The 21,598-nt window shown below is 44.5% G+C and overlaps 1 protein-coding gene across 1 annotated transcript in view; it reads right to left on the bottom strand.

Annotated features, from left to right (window-relative positions):
• Positions 1 to 21,598, bottom strand: part of LOC144504728 (uncharacterized) — an 83,993-nt gene that overhangs the window by 8,904 nt on the left and 53,491 nt on the right. The window contains exons 4-6 of the mRNA XM_078230473.1: positions 16,317 to 16,381; positions 1,829 to 1,866; positions 667 to 746 (exon numbers count right to left, since the gene is read on the bottom strand). Of these exons, the coding sequence (XP_078086599.1) occupies positions 667 to 746; positions 1,829 to 1,866; positions 16,317 to 16,381 (183 nt within the window). The remainder of the gene's footprint in view (positions 1 to 666; positions 747 to 1,828; positions 1,867 to 16,316; positions 16,382 to 21,598) is intronic.

Below are 21,598 nucleotides of genomic sequence, written 5' to 3'. Positions count from 1 at the left end.
AAAAGCTCCATGATCGGCCACACCACTCCCTGTAGATTTTACAACTTTAAACAACTATAGAAAGCAGCAAACATTGATAGAGTCGAAGCAACAGCAAGACAGAATCAACCAGCAACTAATTTATATATAGCTGATGATCTCATTAAATAGCACTGGTAAGGGTCCTACTAACTGCTAAATAAATGTTCCACTGTGTAAGATTAGCTGGAGAGTTCATGCTGACTGATATCCTGAACTGCCTACACATTCACTGGCTATACACTGTGTTCACATAACACCCTCATCAAATGGCTTCTGGCACAATTGGCCCCAAAAGTGTGCACAAACGCCACAAATTCCAATGTTGAGGTCTCAGGACACTCATAATGCCCAAAGAATGGCCATCAATGATTCCAATCTAATTTTCTGATTAAAACAGTGTAATTTTGTTATTAATCCTTGTAAACAATTGTCAGAAATCACCAGTTCTCAACATTTACCTAAAGTTTTTTTGTGGAATTTAAAGCAATACAAAGTTATATTATAATTAGGAATTTAAAGCAATACAAAGTTATATTATAATTAAGAATTTCTCCAAAGGTTTTTTTTTTCAACATTGGTGTTCTGATTTAGAAATGACTGGTTAATATCTTGTATTGCAGTGCATGCAAGGAACATTTTTCATACCCTCTTCATGATGCTTTGCAGCCTGTTCTTCAAACCTTTATTGATAACTGTCATGGCATCAGTACGAGGTTTGGGGACAACTGAAAATAGAAGAAAAAACTGGTCGAGTTCATATATTGTTGAATAATTCACAGTTTCTTTTTCAGTGCTGAGAAAATGGGCATGTGACTGCCTCCCAGGACTGCAACGTTATGGTTCCTGGCCCCATTACGTAGCCACGAGCTTCAACTTTGTGACTTCTATTCACAGATCTCAATCATTTCGCACCAATTTGAGGTATGGAATCAGGTCCAAGCACTTCTTGGCATTGTTAAAATTGCCCTGTTGAAGTTGTTAAATTCAAGTGTCCATGTAGTTAAATTGAAAATAGCCTCATTAGCAGATGCTAATGATATTGAGAGTGAGGTTAATTGCCAACACGACTATGTTAAAACTCATGTCAACTCCAATGAGTAAGTTACAGGTGGCCAAAAGCATTAGAAATAAAGTGAATCACCATTCTGTCAAAATCAGCAGGTTGGAGCTGGTTCAATTTTCTTTCCACACAATACCAACTCAACCATTCTTGTGAGCAAAAACACCCCCAGAGAGCTTGACAAATTTTGTAGAGCTGAGAGTGGGAAGAACAAGGCTATGAAATCATTCAAACGTGAGGACAAGAGTTTTAAAAAGTAAGTGTATAAAGTTTAAAATCAAATTCAGTCTGTGTCTTCAGTGCCATCAGGAGAGTAGAACCTTCTCATGAAAGAGTGGCATAGACAGTGGAAGTATTGTGTACCTGATTCTCTATAAATGTTTCTCAAGTTAGCAAACCTAGAAAATCAGATTTCTAAGCCATGGTATTACCCAGGAGAGACAGAAACAATGGTGTGTGATGCTTTGCTGCTGAATGCAGTATTTATTGACTGATATATAACACCGAGGGACAGCTAGATCAGTATTGCTCCTGCCATTTGGTTGTATTTTACAAGACTGTGATAGATTTGTTGCTTCTGCAAGGATAGGTCATATTTTAATGATTATAATAAACAAAAACTTGTCACGGGTACATGATTAGAAATCAATTACAATCATTTTGTCAAACAAACTATCAAAAGAGGAAAGTCCATATATATTTCAATAGTATCATGAATAAGCAATTTAAATTGAGTAAAATACATACCATGCTGAAACAACTTTGTTACTTCTAGCATATACGGTCTGCAAAATGAAAATGTGATTCAAGTTAAATGAAGAATCTTAATGACATAACAGCCAAGCACTAACCTAAGATTGAGTTGTAGATGACACCATGAATCACAATAATGAAGCTTGTTTGTAACTCTCATGAAAATATAACACTGCAACCTATGAACCTGTTTGGTAGAATTAGCAGCAGAAAAAGTCAACCCTGACTGTGACTTCAGGTTGCAAGTCAAGGGAGATATAGGTACAAACTGGTAAAAAGTAAGTTCAAGACCTCCTTCAGGAAACCTATATTTTACAAAGTGATTAATAGAATCATGGACTCCCTACAGTGCAGAAGAAGGCCATTTGGCCCATCAAGTCTGCATCATAGCACCCTATAATAGTTAGAAAGGGAGCTCCATTAAGGGATCAGAGGCAAAATCTCTGGTATTATGATAGGAAGACATATTTCTGTTGAAAAGGAAACTAGATAGTTGAAACAGCCTCCCTCATCAATATTTTACTTTGCAATGGTACTCAGTGGAACCTCACTGTTAAAAAACAATTTTACAAATTTTTATTGTAACAAATGTCCCCCCATATATCTGACACTACATTACAGTCACATGAGGAAACACAATAACCTGAATCCCTAGAAGAACTAATGTAGTAATTCTCTGGTGTTTCAAATCCACTCACTGGGCTTTTGTTATAAATGTCATTTCCTGAAAACAACTTTCAACATGCAGACCAATGATCAGGACAATAAAGTAATATTCGAATAAGAAACTGAAAATGCCAGGGAGGAAACAGCAGTACAAACAATGCAGCAAGTAAGGCTGGTGTGTTGCTGTCTAACTCCAGATACCTTTCAAGGACTGTCACAGCTTTACCATCTCCTCAAGGGGCAAAGCTTATCAATAATTTTGCCTAAAATCTCCAGCCTCCAATTGCATTGTCTGATGGCCGATGTTTGAGCTTCCATTACACCACAAATAGAAGCCATCCAAAGTCTGAACACTGCAGTGGAAGCTCAAACTGAGGGAACAAAATCTCAGCTTGCTGCAGGCTCGGACTGGTGTCAAGGAGCTTTCAGAGTTTTACTCCAGCAGTCAAGCACGCTATTCTCTACGGGAGTGCATGGCAGATTACTGAGGCCCCACCCCTGAAGAGTGACAGCAGTGGAGCATGAACCTCTCTCAAGATGATATTTGTCCTCCCACCATACCACTTTCTCAGTACCCTTTCCGTCATGCCCATGACGATTCCTGCTCTTTTTGGGGAATTGGAAAATCCAGGCCATTGTTTAAAACAGACAAATTGACTGAACCAGCCCTGTGGATATATGATAATTGATTAAAGCATTCGTGACAGTATCGTGTTAATCTAGTACTCTTGTATAAGGGAGTTACGACTTCAATGACCGTTTGACTTCAGATGGAAATATTTCTCTCTTGTTTGTAGGGGAGTTCAATATCTTTCTTGCTGATGTCAAGTGACCTTTGATTTGATTACAGTAATATCACAATAAGGTAATGAGCAATTAAAGTTAATAGAAATATTGTTGTTATTTTGGAATATCAACCTTTAATGAAGTAGGGTTTGGGCGTTATTACTGGTCGAGGTACAAATGCATTGAAAATTGTGGTCACTTGAGAAGTGTTCTTTCTCAAATTTCCTCTCATTCATTATTGCCAAACACAAAATCTATCAAAAACCAAAGCAATCAGGTAGCATTTTAATAGGTAATTTTAAAAACATTCCTGGGCATAATTAAGACTGGTAAAGGTGCAGTTCAACACAGTGAAAATGAGTTTATCACAAAATTAGTGTTTTAAATCACAATGTCAATCACTAGCTGTGAGTAATCTAATTTTAAATGACTGAAATTAGCCTTTAAAAATACTTAGAACAGCTTGCTAGATATATTGGAGTACAGTGGTCAGTTTCTCAGAAAATTTAAAAGAATGTTTAAAAAGCTTTCAAAACAATTATATTAGTATCCTTGTGCTCTGAAGAAACAGCTTAATTATTAGACCTCCTTGAAGGCCAACAAATGAGTGGAGTTAATGGAAATTCCCAATGGTGATTGATACTTTCCGGGGTGAGGCCTTTTCAAGAAATAAAAGACAGTGCAAACTTGATTTACTCTGAGCATACTTTCCTCTTAAAACATCTTCTGCATGTGCTAATCTTAGATAAAACAGCCTGGCGGAAAGACACTCAGTGCCTTACTATAGGTTTCTGTTTCTTTTCACAGATGTTTCAATTACTTTTATTAATTCCTTACAGGGCACAATGTTTTAATGTTTTAATGTAGACTGAAATTTTCAGTCCTTGGTGGGATCATATGGTCCTGCCGATGGTGACCTCTGCCCCTGTGGCACATTTCCCAGCAGCAGATAGTGCGGGGCACACAAAACTTCATAGACATCGATGGGAGTGGAAGATCCTGCCACCAGCTGCTTCCGCCACCAGGAAATACGTCATGGGGAGGGCCGAAAATCCCATCAAAAGACCCTACAGTCACTCTTCACACATACTTTGTTGGGAGTTTCTATTCCTGTTTTCCAACTAAATGACTCCAGGAGAATTGGACAATGCTGTATGCTTTAACTAATTAGAAAACAGAACAGTGGATGTATTTTTAAGCCCTTTACATATACACAATATGAGAATAGTGGATAGTGTCTCAAGTAAACTTGATATGTATAACAGGCGCGAGGCATGAATCAGCAAGTTGTACAGTAGTTAATTTAACTCTAGTAGAGACATCATTGTTTTACCCTTACCAAATTACATATTAAATTAACTTGTTTTGATGTAGAATCAAGTACCCTTGGGAAGTATTCCAACACATAATTGGTCTTAGAGACAAAATATGGATAGCACTTTAATTAATAATCATCAGTTCCAATGACAGTTCATTGACCTGAAAGGTTAATTCAGTTTCCTTCCCTACAGGTTCTGCCAGACATGTTGAGTATTTCCAGCGTTTTCTATTTTTAATACACAAATCTTTTTCTCTTTATACTTGTGTCAATCAAAACCAATCTATTTTGTACATACACTAATGGGCATTTTACATTTCATCACATTAAAATCTATTAACCTTTTATCTATTTACTCATTCACTTAATTTGTCCAGATCTTTGAATTTTATCAATCTGCCCCATACCAAGACAAAAATTCCCACTTAATATTGTAATTGCAATCCTGGATAGTACAACTTCAAATGAAACAGTGTTAAGCAAATCAAATTTTCCCATTACACCCAATGTAAAAGCTGTAGTTAGGTTCTGTAGGACCTTTATTATCAGAAGAAACATGAAAACATTGTGTCCTGTAAGTTGAAATATAGTGATTTCCTAAATTCCAATATTCAGAAATGAAATAACTTCTAAAAAGATTTCAAATGTAAAAGAAATGAAAGAAATAAATTTTTTCTACTTACCTTCCACTCTCCAACTCTCCCGCTCGCTGACGTCTCTTGCTGTGAGCAAGGGCTCAGGAGAGAAGCAACAAGAGAGAGTAGCCAAGTAAAAGAGCAAGAGGAGCTTCAAGTAGGAGGGTTGGAAAGAAGCAGCAAGGGGGAGTGGTGGTGTGGTGGTTAGTAGGGGGGGGAAACAGGAGGGTCAGAGAGAAAAGGAGCAAATGGGAGAGAGAGAGACAGTGAAAGGGAGGGTCGGAGAGGGAAACGATTCACGGGAGAGGGATGGTGAGCAGGAGGGCCGGTGAATCAGAGGGACAAGGAGGAAAACAGTTAGCAGTGGAGCAACCCCAAGAAGAAGGGGCAGCAAGCAGAAGGGTTGGGAGTCAGAGGATTCACAGGCAAGCGGCAGCAGGAGAGCTGGCAAGTGGTCATGCAATGCTACAACCACCCCAGAGCAAAACAACAATAGAACGGACATCGGATGTCAAGTCTGCATGCCAGCATCATTATATCTGTGATGCCAAAATGAAAACACTTAAAACGGAGCAACTTAAAATGGGGACTTATTGCAATCTTTAGGCTTTAAACAATGATTGAATATTATATTGAATGTAATGATCCCTGTCCAGACCAAAGTTGTTGGTGAGATCCAATTAGGAACCAATAACATTTTGTTTAAAGTAGGCAAAGTTTGAGATCCAAAATATTTACGAAGTGAAGAAAGCCACAAATACCAGGGGTTTTGAAGAAACAAAAATGAACTTTACGAAGTTAGAAAGATAAAACAACTTACAATATCTATCTTTATTTAACATTCAGGGTAAATATGAGGTACATGTGAATTAACAAGCTGACTGTGGTCAAACACACCACACTGCACAATAAATGCCAAATGCAACCCAAATAGATTCTATGGATTTCACAATAACCCACCCAGACATCTGTAACATTGTGAATCAACCAATCTCACTGAAACTTTATAACCCTCATAAGGGTATCCAGCTTTCAGCTTCAAAGATCTCGCTTTAGAATTCTCTCCAATATCACTCCAACTTGGAAAGCTTCAGCAACGGCCCACTTTGCAGGGTTTCATCTCGCCTTCTGAAATTCTATTCCTTTGTGTTTTTGAATACACTCAAACATCAGCTTACGCTTACAAGCACAGTATCAGCTCTTTTGTCAAGCAGATACCACTGGTTCAAAGAGCTGTCTTTGCCCCAACGGCCTGTAGCATAGAGTCAGCAATCTTTGTCTGTCTACTTGGATCTTCAAGGTTTCTCTTGAGCCCACTTGAATTACATTGGCTTCTCTGAAACCTGCCTATTCCTTGCAGTCCTTTTCTAATTTGAAGTCTGTTCCTAGACCATAAGAACTACGAGCAGGAGTAGGCAACTTAGCCCCTTGAGCCTGCTCCACCATTTAATACAATCATGGTGGATCTCACCTCGGCCTCAACTCCTGCCACCCTTACTAATTAAAAATCTGTCCACCTGTTCCTTAAATTTACTCAATTTCCCAACATTCACCACGCTCTGGGGTAGTGAACTCCACAGACTCATGATCCTTTGAGCGAAGTAATTTCTCCTCATCTCTATTTTAAATCTGCCACCCCTTCCTCTGCCCCTTCATTTTAATTGTACTTAACTAGAATCTGTTTCTGTCCCCTGTCTTTGTCCCTTATCTTGGGACTTTTGGGACCTGTCCTTCTCCCTTGTCCCTCTCTCTGGAATATTCCTTACTCTGGCCCTCCATACCCAGTACCCTGACCTGGGTTTTCTCACCCTTCTTTTTCCTCTATGCACAGCCGCGCAAGGCCCCATCCTCAGCTGGAAAAACATAAAGATGTCAAAATGTACGTGTGCAGCCCGCTGCCAGTCTGCACATGTACAGTAAGTCCATAACCTGTGGAACTTAGCGTTCTCAACTCTATTTCCAACAAGCAGCAAGTATGAGTTTCATAAATTATGCAATGGCCGAAAGCGTTTTGGATCACTACATGGATAGTTACTACAACTTGCATTGACATTTACACAAGACAGCATTTTAACCCTTCAAGAGCCATGAAAGAAAGGATTTTTTAGCATTTCGTATTAACCAAGATTGGGCAAATCTTGCCATCAGATTCTGATATTCTAAATAGCTTTGTTGAAGTTACTGAATCAGATTGCTACCATTCAAAATAGGCTAACCAATTGACTTAAACATGGAAGTATAAGGAAAGCCATAAGGAAATGAATTGGGCATTGAGATTTCATCTATCAAAGCACATTATTTACTTATTAAGTACTTGATTAAATGAAATAAGCCAAATTCTGCAGATGCTGGAATCTGAAAGATGAACAGAGAATAATGGAAAATTCAACAGGTCTGGCATTTGTAAAGAGAGAAAGCAGAGTTAACGTTTTGGGTCCTTTTGGCTTTTTGTCAGATTAAGTGAGTTGTTTGAGTTGATTGAGTGAGTTGTGTTATATGCAATAGCTTGTATTCAAAAACAATGAATGGACAAACACACAGGGTCTATCCGAAATATCAGCCATCGGGTTGGAAAGGTTAACCTTGCCCTCAAAGAAAAATCCACCCTAAAGTGATCAAAATAAGTCTTTCAATTTTATAGAATGATTTAGCAACTTTCAAGTGAACTATATTAAAGCTAACCTGTAATTCCATTAAACTGTACTTCTCTTGAGGGCAAATTTGAATTGATATTTTTGAACAGCAGGTACAATAATTGTATGTGGTTAAAAATGAAATGCTGGATAGTTTACCTAAATCTACATGATACTTTTTAACAATTTTGGGAGCTCTATAGGCCTCTTCCTGCTTTCATACTGAAAGACTATTCTGCCACCAGTGACACTGAATCAAATATGTATTCTGTGTAATCTTTTTGTATTAACAAAACATACACCTGATGGTTAGTAATAGATAGAGGGTACATTGATCCACTGTAACGCTTGTATCCATGGATATGTAATTTTTAGTATCTTTTACATAATCACCTCTTTGTAGTAATTGAACAAGATTACAGTGATTAATCTGCATAAGAATGTTTGACACCATATAGCTTAAAACCTGTCCAACTTTGTAAAACTGTTAGGTAAAGGAGAATCCTGACCCAACAACAATTAACAGCGAGTGCCATAAAAAGGCTTCTGTGCAGACTGGATAAATCATTACTCTTAAACAAGGTTAGCTGGTTTAAACAAAAGCCATCATTGGAAGGGATGCCAAGTGGTATCAAGTTAGTTGTGCTTGGTTTTTTATTCAACCTTTCTTAATTAAGATGCTTGTTGAAATATATGTATCCAGTGGTACGTGGGAACGTCACAGATAACTGGAATAGAAAATAGTCCATTCACCAACTTGATAATCAAGACCCTGGCAAATCCCAGTGGCAAAGAGATCAGGGCGCAATCCTTAAAGGGCGCCGTGATAATAACCTCAGTAAACCTCTCCACCAATTCACCACGGAAGTCTCAGGGGCTACTCTTCCTATCCCGAATGGTGTCACTACTTCTCTACCGCTTCCCCCCGATCATCAGCCCCTAACCCCACCCAATCATTTGCCCCTCTCCTCGATCAACAGCCCCTCCCCCATGACTGAATGAATTCAAACTCATGTAAAGCAAGTTCACTTCTGTAATGGGTGTAAACTTGATAGCATTGCCGGAGAGACGGTAAAGATCTGAAATCGCGAACTTGCCAGCAAGAACTGTGACTTCCGGATCTTGAGCCCCCTGCGCAATTTGCACTGACGGCGAGCATGAGCTCAAGATTGCCCTATGGACTCCAATGTGTGTGTGTGTGTTCTGTGTGTGTTACTTCGACCTGAAATCTAACTCTGCTCCATATTCCTTAATACCTCTGGATAAAAAAATCTATCATTATTACAAATGGACAAATGCTCCCTAATTTCACTGCTGAAAAGTCTGGCTCCGATATTTACACTGTGCTCTCTCGTCTCATATGCTCCAACCAGCTGGAATAGTTTCTCCCCTGTGTACCTAATACCTTGAAAACTTGGATCAAATCACCCATAACTTTCTAAATCTAAGGGATCGCAACCCTAGGTTGTGTGATTGTTTCTGTGATAACCCCAGGTGGTGGGTGCCTGGAACTCACTGCTGGGTGAGGTAGTGGAAGCAGATATGATAGTGAGTTTTAAAGGGCATCTGGACAAATACATGAATAGGATGGGAATAGAGGGATATGGTCCCCGGAAGGGTAGGGGGTTTTAGTTCCGTCGGGCAGCATGGTCAGTGCAAGCTTGGAGGGCCGAAGGACCTGTTCCTGTGCTGTAATTTTCTTTGTTCTCTTTGTCTTTGTTCTTTGACTTACTTGGGGAATCTCTGATTGACCTCCCAATGGGACTCATAGAATACGAGATCCCATGGTAATTGGCAATTATCTTAATGGTAGAACTTGTATCCCGAGCCCTTGATAAAGCAAGTCCCTGAGTGGGTCCATTATTGCATCGCTCTGGTTGGGACCTATATATGTTCACCATTGGCTTGTGGTTTTACTTTACTTTGTGCAATAAAGCACCGTCCCTTTACAGCTGAATCCTGAGTTATTACAGTTCCTTATTATTTAACTCTTGCAGGCCAGCTAAGACTTATCTTCCAATCCTTCCATCCTTCCTAAGCTGTGGTGCATGGAATTGCTCACAGTGCTCCAGGTGTGGTCTAACCATGTCTTAAAAAGCAGTAAATGCAAGCTCAAATAATAAGTTTAAATTTGAGATCAATAGACTCTTGCTAGCCAAAGGTATTTAGGGTTATAGAACCATAAACATATTGAATCAAGCTTGAGAGGCTGAGTGGCCTACTCCTGTTCCTATATTAACATGGTGCATGATACCCTGATTAATGTCTAAACTAAAAGCTTAATGCCCTCCTTATAACAGGAAAACTGACTGATGACTGTTATCAGTCCCATTTCTTGTTCTCAATGTTATCTGGAAAATTCCACCACCTTTTCGATTCCCACCCTTTCCTCACCCTCACATGGTCATAACTTCAAATCTTTCTTTCTCTTCCGCATTTTCCCTGCCTCCATTTCTGGGGGTGGAATATCGATCAATATTCACTATGAATTCACTGTCTCCCACAGCTCCATTGATGACACTTCCTCCCACCCTGCCTACTTTACGGATTTGATTCTATGCCCCCATCTCCATTGCACCTCTTTTAATGTTGCCACTTTTCCTCAGCTGAGGATGTTCCCCAACCTGATTGACATGATCCTCCGTTGTGACTATTCTATTTCACACACTTCTGTTCTCACCCCTTCCCATTTCTCCCAGAATCGTGATAGAGTCCCTATTATCCTCAACCTCCACCCCACCAGCCTCCAAACTCAACAGTTCATCTTTTCTCATTTCTGCCATCTCCAGTGTCATGTGATCAACAAATACATCTCCTCCTCCCTTCTCTTTCAGCAGTCCAAATGGGCTGTTCTAGAGTGACACTTAGTCACTCCTTAGTCACCCCATATGATCCTGGACCAGACTTGGGTATGATCCAATTAGGGACCAATAACATTTTATTTAAAGGATATGGGGTCGGGGGGTGGGAGGGAGTGGGGGAGGGGAGAATTCTCTGGGCGTTCATGCCAGCAGGATTCTCCCATCCTGCTGCAGTGAACGGGGATTTGGTTGAGTGCCAAATTCTCCATCCTCTCTGGCAGCGGCGGCGGGACATGAACAGCCAGAGAATTCCAGCCAGAGTTTGAGGTGTAAGCCACTTGCGCGAGGAATAAAGCCACAAGATTCTATAGCATTTGAACAAACAAAATACATTTTACGAGACAAGGTCAGAAAGATAAAACAATTAACAATGGCTCATAACTCTGGTCTCCAGAGAGTCATATCCGGGAGGGATATCAGAAGATGTGCTGATGTAACCTCTGCCCTGGATGTCCAGACACATGGGGTGAAATTCGTGCGAGAGCCAAGAAATCAGGATCACGCCCGATTTTTTGGCTCTCGGCGAGGTCAACTTCTTGTCAGAAATAGGTGAGAGGCTGAATAAATTATATTAATGTATTTAAAGCTTCATTTGTATGGCATTAGTGAGCCCGTCCAGGCTCACTTGCCTTTATGGCCTCACCGGGAGAGGTTCTCTCTATTGAGGAAAACACCTACTCCCCATGAACGGGGAACAGTCATGTTGGCCTCGCCGGTAGAACCAGAGGCCAGTAAGGCCCACCAGGGAGGCTGAGGGTAAACAGAGGGTGCTCCTTGGGCAGTGCCAGCCTGGAACCTTGACACTGGCAGCCTGGCAGTGCCACCAGGCACTTTGGCGCTGCCCACAGGGGCAGGGCCTATGGGGGTGGGGCTTCTGCACATTGATGCACCATCAATCGAGCAAAGACTAGTTTGTATGCAAGAACAAATAGGCTTTTATGAGCAAAAGACTTGGAGCACACCCATGCCGATGAACTGGTCCAGACTGAGGCAGGGGGGTGGGGAGCAGTCGCCTTTATACCTGGACCAGGGGGGGAGGAGTCTTGGGTAGGGCCGGCAGGGATGTGTCCAGGCATGTCACATATACAGGTAATAAGCTAACAGTGGTTTACCACACACATTCTGCCTGTGATTGAATGAGGAGAGAGGGGAGCCATTGTGCACTCTGCCTGCGATCGGATCAGGGCAGGGAGGGGGGGCTGCTGCGCACTCAGCTCCAATCGGTGAGGGGAGGGAGGGGAGGGGGCCCTCTCTGCATCGCGATCATTGCGGGAAGGGGGAGAGATCGGTCTGGGTGGTGGTGGGGGCAGCAGGAGCTGCATTTTGGGAGGATCAAATCTTCAGCAACATGACTCTGTTCAGCAATTATCCTATTTGTCATTTAATCACTCTTGTCTTCCATCTATCTCAAACTTCCCTTTTAGAAACATAGAAAACTACAGCACAAAACAGGCCCTTCGGCCCCACAAGTTGTGCCGAACATATCCCGACCTTTTAGGCCTATCTATAACCCTCCATCCTATTAAGTCCCATGTACTCATCCAGGAGTTTCTTAAAAGACCCTATTGAGTTTGCCTCCACCACCACTGACGGCAGCCGATTCCACTCGCCCACCACCCTCTGTGTGAAAAATTTCCCCCGAACATTTCCCCTGTACCTACCCCCCAGCACCTTAAACCTGTGTCCTCTCGTAGCAGCCATTTCCACCCTGGGAAAAAGCCTCTGAGAGTCCACCCGATCTATGCCTCTCAACATCTTATATACCTCTATTAGGTCTCCTCTCATCCTACATCTCTCCAAGGAGAAAAGACCGAGCTCCCTCAGCCTATCCTCATAAGGCATGCCACTCAATCCAGGCACCATCCTTGTAAATCGCCTCTGCACCCTTTCAATCTTTTCCACATCCTTCCTGTAATGAGGCGACCAGAACTGAGCACAGTACTCCAAGTGGGGTCTGACGAGGGTCTTATATAGCTGCATCATTATCCCCGGACTCCTAAACTCAATCCCTCGATTGATAAAGGCCAGCACACCATACGCCTTTTTAACCACTACCTCCACCTGCGGGGCCGATTTTAGAGTCCTATGGACCCAGACCCCAAGGTCCTTCTGATCCTCCACAGTACTAAGAGTCTTTCCCTTTATATTGTACTCCTTCATCCCATTTGACCTGCCAAAATGGACCACTACGCATTTATCTGGGTTGAAGTCCATCTGCCACTTCTCCGCCCAGTCTTGCATCCTATCTATGTCCCTCTGTAACTTCTGACATCCCTCCAGATTATCCACAACCCCACCAACCTTCGTGTCGTCGGCAAACTTACCAACCCATCCCTCCACTTCCTCATCCAGGTCATTTATGAAAATGACAAACAGCAAGGGTCCCAGAACAGATCCCTGGGGCACACCACTGGTGACCGACCTCCATTTAGAAAAAGACTCATCTATACACACTCTCTGCCTCCTTTGGGGCAAGCCAGTTCTGGATCCACATTGCAGCAGCACCTTGGATCCCAGGCCCTCTCACTTTTTCTAGAAGCCTTGCATGGGGGACCTTATCGAACGCCTTGCTAAAATCCATATAAACCACATCTACCGCTTTCCCTTCGTCAATGTGTTTAGTCACATTTTCAAAGAACTCCACCAGGCTCGTAAGGCACGATCTGCCTTTGACAAAGCCATGCTGAGTATTCTTGAGCATACTAAACCTCTCTAAATGCTCATAAATCTTGTCCCTCAGGATCTTCTCCATCAGCTTACCAACCACTGAGGTTAGACTCGCCAGTCGGTAATTTCCTGGGCTATCCCTATTCCCCTTCTTGAAAATAGGAACCACATCCGCAATCCTCCAATCCTCTGGCACCTCTCCTGTCTCCATTGACGACGCAAAGGTCATCGCCAGAGGCTCTGCAATCTCTTCCCTCGTCTCCCACAGTAACCTGGGGTACATTCCATCCGGACCCGGCGACTTATCTATCTTGATGCCATTCAAAGATTCCAGCACAACCTCTTTCTTAAAGTCCACATACTCAATCTTTTCAGTCCACCGCAAGCCCACAGTACATCCACCCATGTCCTTCTCCTCTGTGAAAACCGAGGCAAAATACTCATTAAGCACCTCTGCCATTTCTACTGGTTCCGTACTGATTGTCCCGCCTTCACCTTTTATAGGCCCTATTCCTTCACGTCTCATCCTTTTACTCTTCACATATTTATAGAACGCCTTAGGGTTTTCCTTAATTCTACTTGCCAAGGCCTTCTCGTGACCCCTTCTGGCTCTCCTAATTTCCTTATTTAGTCCCTTCCTACAAGCTGTATACTCATCTAGATCCCTATCTTCACCAAGCTCTCTGAACCTTTTGTACGCTTTCCTTTTCTTCTCAACTAGGTCCCGCACAGCTTTCGTGCACCACGGTTCCTTTAACCTACCAACTCCTCCCTGTCTGCTCGGAACATTGTCCTGTAGAACTCTAGACAGACATTCCTTGAAAAACTGCCACCTCTCTTCAGTAGATTTCCCCGAGAATACCTCCTTCCAATCAACTCCTCTAATTTACTGCCTTATGTCTTCATATTTTCCCTTACTCCATATAAACGCTTTCCTATCTTTCCTATCTTGTTCTCACAGTGCTCCTGCTTATATAAAACCTGCTACGTCTCCAACTTATCCTAATTCTAATGAAAGATCATCAACCTGAAATGTTAGTTCTGTTTCTCTCCCCACAAATGCTTTCTGACTTGCTGAATATTTCAAGCAATTTTGAGCATCCCCAAAATGTTGCTTTTGTGGAACTCAGAGGGTTTCAGGCATTTTGCTGCTGTAGTCACCCTCCATGTTGTAAAAATTCCGCAGACAACCTGTAATATGTTATACTTATAGTTTTCTACAGAATAGTTATTTAACTAAGCACATTTATTATTTTGTTTAATGACTTCATTTGAAACATGTTTCTGCTGCTGAACAGCCGCTCTGTTAAGACAAAAGTGATCTGAACTATTAGATATTGAACTACTAGACACAGAACCACTTTCAAACCCATGACCACTACCGAGAACACCACAGCCTGCAAGTTCCCTTCACCATCCTGAGTTGGAAATATATAAGAACATAAGAAATAGGAGCAGGAGTAGGCCATCTAGCCCCTTGAGCCTACCCCGCCATTCAATAAGATCATGGCTGATCTGAAGTGGATCAGTTCCACTTACCCGCCTGATCCCTATAACCCCTAGTTCCCTTACCGATCAGGAATCCATCTATCTGTGATTTATACATATTCAACGAGGTAGCCTCCACCACTTCAGTGGGCAGAGAATTCCAGAGATTCACCACCCTCTGAGAGAAGAAGTTCCTCCTCAACTCTGTCCTATTTTGAGGCTGTGCCCTCTAGTTTTAGCTTCCTTTCTAAGTGGAAAGAATTTCTCCACCTCTACCCTATCCAGCCCCTTCATTATCTTATAGGTCTCTATAAGATCCCCCCTCAGCCTTCTAAATTCCAATGAGTACAAACCCAATCTGCTCAGTCTCTCCTCATAATCAACACCCCTCATCTCTGGCATCAACCTGGTGAACCTTCTCTGCACTCCCTCCAAGGCCAATATATCCTTCCGCAAATAAGGGGACCAATACTGCACACAGTATTCCAGCTGCGGCCTCACCAATGCCCTGTACAGATGCAGCAAGACATCTCTGCTTTTATATTCTATCTCCCTTGCGATATAGGCCAACATCCCATTTGCCTTCTTGATCACCTGCTGCACCTGCAGACTGGGTTTTTGTGTCTCATGCACAAGGACCCCCAGGTCCCTTTGCACAGTAGCATGTTGTAATTTTTTTCCATTTAGATAATCCAATGTGCTATTATTTCCTCCAAAGTGAATAACCTCGCATTTGTCAACATTATACTCCATCTGCCAGATCCTCGCCCACTGACTCAGCCTGTCCAAATCTCTCTGCAGACCTTCTACGTCCTCCACACGATTCACTTTTCCACTTATCTTTGTGTCGTCTGCAAACTTTGTTACCCTACACTCAGTCCCCTCCTCCAGATCGTCTATATAAATGGTAAATAGTTGAGGCCCCAGTACCGATCCCTGCGGCACGCCACTAGTCACCATCTGCCAACCATAAAAGCACCCATTTATTCCGACTCTCTGCTTCCTGTCAGATAGCCAATCCCCAATCCAATATTGCCATTCCTTCACTGGCACTGGGTCTAAAATCCTAGAACTCTCTCCCTAACACCAGATGAACTGCAATGGTTCAAGAAAAAAGCTCACCACGACTTTCTCAAGGACATTTAGGGATGGGCAATAAATGCTGGCCCAGCCCACACCCCATGGTCAAATAACAAAAGAGATATGTAGAAGGATACCTCCTGTCCAGTTACCACATGAACAATCAAGCTATGAAATAGATTTCAGGCAAAAAAGGGAACATGTTTCATGCAGGAAAGACTAGGATGAAAGCAAATGGTATTCAATTAATCAGGAGGAAAAATCAATCCCAAAGTGAATATGCCCCTGCTACTACAGATTGGAAAATCCTACAGGTCAATTATTAATTGCAATTTACTTTAGACTTACGATTGTTCGCTGTTTACATACAGTTCACCATTCATTGGAACCAAAGAACCTTGACTGTTTCGAAGCTGGAAAACAAAATGTTTAACAAAAGGTTTTACACTGAGTGACAGAATTATTTATATTTAGAAAGGGGCGTGGAGTGAAGTAATATGCCAAAATTTGATGAGCCCTTTGACAACCCTATGGAGAAAACAAATATAAAAATGTTTGCTGAGATGCCTATTTGTATTCAAACTGCCATTTTCTGCCAACTTTGCCTCCAAGTTAGATTATGTCTAACTTGCTCGAGATGGACTCTGCTATCACACCCACTGGATCTCTTTGAGAAAGTAAATTAATCATCTTATGGTGCAAATCCAGTCAATATAATCTACTTGGTTTTTTAAAGTTTGCAAAGAAGGATAAGGCCCATTAGAAAATTTGCTGACTAGAATGGCCAGCTCAGCAATAGAAAAGGAGCAACTATCATTAGAAAAATGCTCAGACTGTGGACTGCGCTCATACACATGTCAAAATGAAGCCTTCAATGGAAGAGTGGTCAATGTAAGAATGCACAAGAGTGCAGCACATTCAGGCCATGAAAAGAGTACTGGATTATCAGAGTGCAGATGTTGGGAATTTGATGCATGCGGGAATTCAGTGTGCAGAGGAGGAAAGAGATGCTGTTTTTCATCCATTTTTTTTATTTCCAGTAGTTAATTCTGATTCTAAACTGGTAAATTGCAAATATTTTCCAAAATTAATAAATAAAACTAAATAAACCAATTAATTAATGAATTTAAAATAATTGATTCCATTAAAAACCATCCAATTAACTATCCAAATAAATATATGAGGTTAAATAGACACGGAATAGTCTCCAGGGAGCAGTCTCGGAGGGAGGAGCAGCAGGGCGGTGAGTATAAAACTAACTTACCTCGGGGATTTGAGGCCTAAGTCTCCAGGGAATCTCAGTTTGAGCAACAAATATTGAGGAGGCAATGGCATTGTGGCATTGTCACTGGACTAGTGACCCAGGGGAATATTCTGGGGACCCGGGTTCGAATCCCACCATGGCAAATGATGGAATTTGAATTCAATTAAAATCTGGAATTAAAAGTCAAATGATGACTATGAAAGCATTGTCAATTGTTGTAAATAACCCATCTGGTTCACTAATGGAAATCTGCCGTCCTTACCTGGTCTGGCCTACATGTGACTCCAGATCCACAGCAATGTGCTTGATTCTAAACTGCCCTCTAATGAAATAGCAAGCCACTAGCTCAAGGGTAATTAGGGATGGGCAACAAATGCTGGCCTTACATCCCATGAAATAATTTTTAAAATCTTGCTACTGTGTGGTGAGAACAAGCACCAGTAGTTTGAATCTACATGTGCAAACCAAGGGGGGGATTCTCCGACCTTCCCATGCCCTTATTAGATCGGGCCAATACTGGTCCCTTCGGTTGGAAGCCATCTTCTCCTGTGAAGACACAAAGGAATGATTGAGAACCTGATGGCTAGCGGGCCCAGGGTGGGTTGGGGGTGGCATGGGTGGAATAGATGGGCATTGTGCCTTGCCAGGCAGGGGTTGTAATGGGGGAGGGAGGGTGCCAGAGGGATTTGAGGAAGATGCTGGGGGTCGGGTTCTGGATGGCCGCAGAGCATCAGTGGATTGAGGTGGACATTCCAGATGGGATTGATGCCGGGGTGAGACAGATGGACACTCGCCCTTGCTGCCTGATTGAGGTCATTCATCTTTTTCCGGCATTGGCCACCAGTCCTGCATGTCAGGCTGCGGGCACTGACTGCTGGGCATTGCTTCCCAGGCCGCATTGGAGACCCTGCTCATGGGTCATTTTCCCTCCCGGGGGTACAGGATGACCCACCTCTTCTCCATGGCATCTGGCAGCCGTCCAAGCTCTCCCTCCGTAAACTGAGGCTGATCTGCATAGTGTCATTTTCCTGGTGTTTCTGGCTGTGAGTGCAGGGAGAATGGTAAATGCAGCTCCCCCTTGTTAATAGCGCACAGCTGCGGCCACCTCGGGCAAGTCTCGCACCTGGAGATTCCATAACGGCGTTATTCACGTGATGGCTCTTTCAGTGCACTAAGGACTTAATTTTACCATTTTGATTCTAAGTGCTGGGCGGACTTGAATCTGGGAGTGTTTCAGGTCCAAATTTTAGACTCATTCTCCGGCGCCCCCATACACACTCTGCCTGAAAAAAAAAATCAGCGATTCTGAATCGTGCTGCACAAGCCTGTGGGCGGGGCTTATCGCTCCCGAAATCCTGCAGCTCCGATCGGCGCCTCCAGCTGCGCATGCTCACAAAACAAAATGTTAGAATGCTGCTCCCCTACCACATCGTGCCCGGGCCGGAAATGCCTCCCTCTGGCCCTCACAGACATTGCCCACCCCCACAACATTACTGACTCCCTTATCTCCCCACCCGCCTGCCACCCAGACCAATTGCATCCCCCTTTCCCCCACCGACCCCCCACTCGGGCAGAGTGGCAGTGGATGACCCCTTCCCCCTCACTCATCTCAGGCAGAGAGATCCACTCTCCCTGCTCCACCCTATAGATATCAGGCAGGGTGATCCCCCTCACGCCCACCCCACAAGGACCTCATCTCCTCCGGAGTCCATTGGCTGTGTGACACCTCCCTCTCTCTCCCCTGTCCCCAATCATTGAGGCGCTCATCCACCACCCACTCCCCCCTCCCCATCAGCACACCTGCAAGGGTTCACTTGCCTTCCCCTCAATGCTAACAAGCAAACTGCATGGAACTTGCTGGAATGTTCTGCCAAACTGCCTGCAGCTGATCTGCCCGAACGAGGGGCAGCTCCATTAAAAACTCAAGGATGGACGGGCAGGCAGGCATTCCTGCACAAAATGTGTGCATGATCAGCCCCCCGATTTTCTGACGATGACCTGGGGAGGCAGCTGGATGCAGCAGAGGTGAGGTGGGACACCCTCTTCCCCCAGGAGGACGCAGACCAAGGGGGGCTGATGGAAATGTGGCCTGGGAGGAAGCCACCGCCTCAGTCAGTGCCAAGGCACTGGCCCCCCCAACCGGGAAGCAGGGCCGGAAAAAAGTCAATGACTTCATCCGTGCAGCAAGGGTGAGTGCTGAACCCCATTTTGCATCTTCCCCCATATCTCCCCATCCCCAGCACCCCACTGCGCTTGCCCACTACGAGCCACCAGCTGATACACTGCAGGAGTCACGCCACCATTTCTTTCATGGCTCCTTCTGTCTCCACAGGAGAAGACCAAGCAAAACACCCGTGAGAAGGCAAAGACAGAGGGGGTGAGCCAGACCTTTGGGTCCTCACCCTCTTTGAGGAGCAGGTGCTGGAGCTGTCAAGGGAAGGGGAGATGCGGGTTTCAGCGAGAGCATGGTTGGGCTGCTGTCAAGATGTGAGCACCTGTCATTCCTTCAATCACTTTGAGGCAACTTCTCGGGGGCACGAGTTTTGGGTGAGAGGGGCAAGGTTTAAAGGAGATGTACGAGACATGTTTATTTGCACAGAGAGGATAGTGGGTGCCTGGAACTCGCTGCCTGGGGCGGTCGTAGATGCAGATATGATAGGGACCTTTAAGGGCATCTCTACAGCTATGTGAATGGGATGGGAATAGAGGCATATAGTCCCCGGAAGGGTTACAAATCAGGTGGGCAGCCAGGTCACTACAGGCTTGGAGGGCCAAAGAGCCTGTTCCTGTGATGTAATTTTCTTGGTTCTTTGTTCTATGTTCACTGGAGACATGTGAATCATGTCTTTGGCATCCCGGATTCCTCTCCCTCCCTGGCACTTAACCTTGTGCCCTGTGTTGCAGGGACAGATCCAGATGCCCCGGGGCCTTTTGGACTACAGGCTCCGGCTACAGCTCTCGCCCCTCCTGGTCCTGACAGCTTGGACGAGTCGTCAGAGGATATGGGTGAAGGGACCTCTGAGAGTGGCACCGTTTTGGCATCAGCTGCCACCTCACAACTCATCATCCCAGATACTGACACATCGGTGGGTCCAGTTAGTATTGAGGCTTCTGGGTCACTCTCTGGTGAGCATGACACATCTGATAATGTACATCAGGTGGAGGAGGGAACGTCCGAGGGCTCTGGCGTGCGGGGGCCTGCCTGAGGCGAGGACTCAGCTGACCCCAGGCTATGAGCTGGTCCTCTGAGATCACTTCTCCCTCAGCTGCTGAAGATGCAGCAACAGAACCAGGGAATGCAGGAGGGGCTGATGGCCACACTGGACCAACTGCGAGGCTGTCGGGAGGAGTCTCAAAGCTTTTAGGTAGACCAGCTAGTGCCTGTCTTGCGTGCTTCCCAGGCCAACACTGCAAGGATAGCGTCTGCAGTGGAAAGCCTGGGGCAGGGGATCCTTACCATGAGTGGCAGGTTCAAAGCGATGGCCGAGTCACAGTAGGCCACAGCAGAGTCCCAGAGGGCCGTGGCCAAGTTACAGCGGGCCACAGCTGAGGGACTGAACAGGCTTCTCAAGATTCTGTGGCCTATGGCTGAGTGGCTCGAGAGCTTGCAGGAGACCCAGTGGGACAGCGCTGAGACACAGCGGGCTATGGCAGCAGCCATTGAGAACGTGGCCCAGTCTCAGAGGGTCATGGTTGAGGGGTTGCAGAACATGGCCCAGTCTCAGAGGGCCACAGGTAAGAGCTTGCAGAGCACGGCCCAGTCTCAGAGGGCACTTGCTGTGGCCATTGACAGGTGGCCCCCAACTCAAGTGGCCATCGCAGAGAGCTCGACCACCATGGGTAGGACGCAGGTGGTCCTCCAGGACTGGCAGTGCCAGGTGACACCGAAGCTTCTGGAGCTCAATGCAGAAGCACCGCCGTCTCATGGAGTGACCCAGGGGCCCACAGGAGCCCGAAGGGAGGAGAAAGGGCTCGAGCCCATAACGGTGCCAGGAGACTGTGGCTGTGGCTCTGACTCCCCCCTTCCTGACACCGGGGCATCTCGGGGGCAGCAGGATGAAGAGGGTGTCATGGAAACATCCCAGATACCTGGAAGCAGGCCAGGGCCCTCAAGGTCCAGGGCCTCCAGAGGACGCCCATCACACGCATCACAGGCCACGGGGCGAGGTAGGCAGCTGGCCTCCTCCACCTCCGATGTACATTCTGGGGAGTCATTGAGACGTAGTGGTAGGCCACGTAACATAAGGTTAGGAAGCTGTAGTTGCACTGAGAGGGCACGGGTGAAGGGTTGCACTGAGAGGGCACGGGTGAAGGGCTGCACTAGTTAGAAGGATATTTAAGCACCTGAACGTTTTTATGTTAGAAC

The sequence above is a fragment of the Mustelus asterias genome, chromosome 15 (assembly GCF_964213995.1).
Source record: "Mustelus asterias chromosome 15, sMusAst1.hap1.1, whole genome shotgun sequence".
In the NCBI taxonomy this organism is placed as follows: Eukaryota; Metazoa; Chordata; class Chondrichthyes; order Carcharhiniformes; family Triakidae; genus Mustelus; species Mustelus asterias.
Note: the sequence above shows the minus strand (reverse complement) of the source record. Positions and strands in the feature narration are given on the sequence as shown.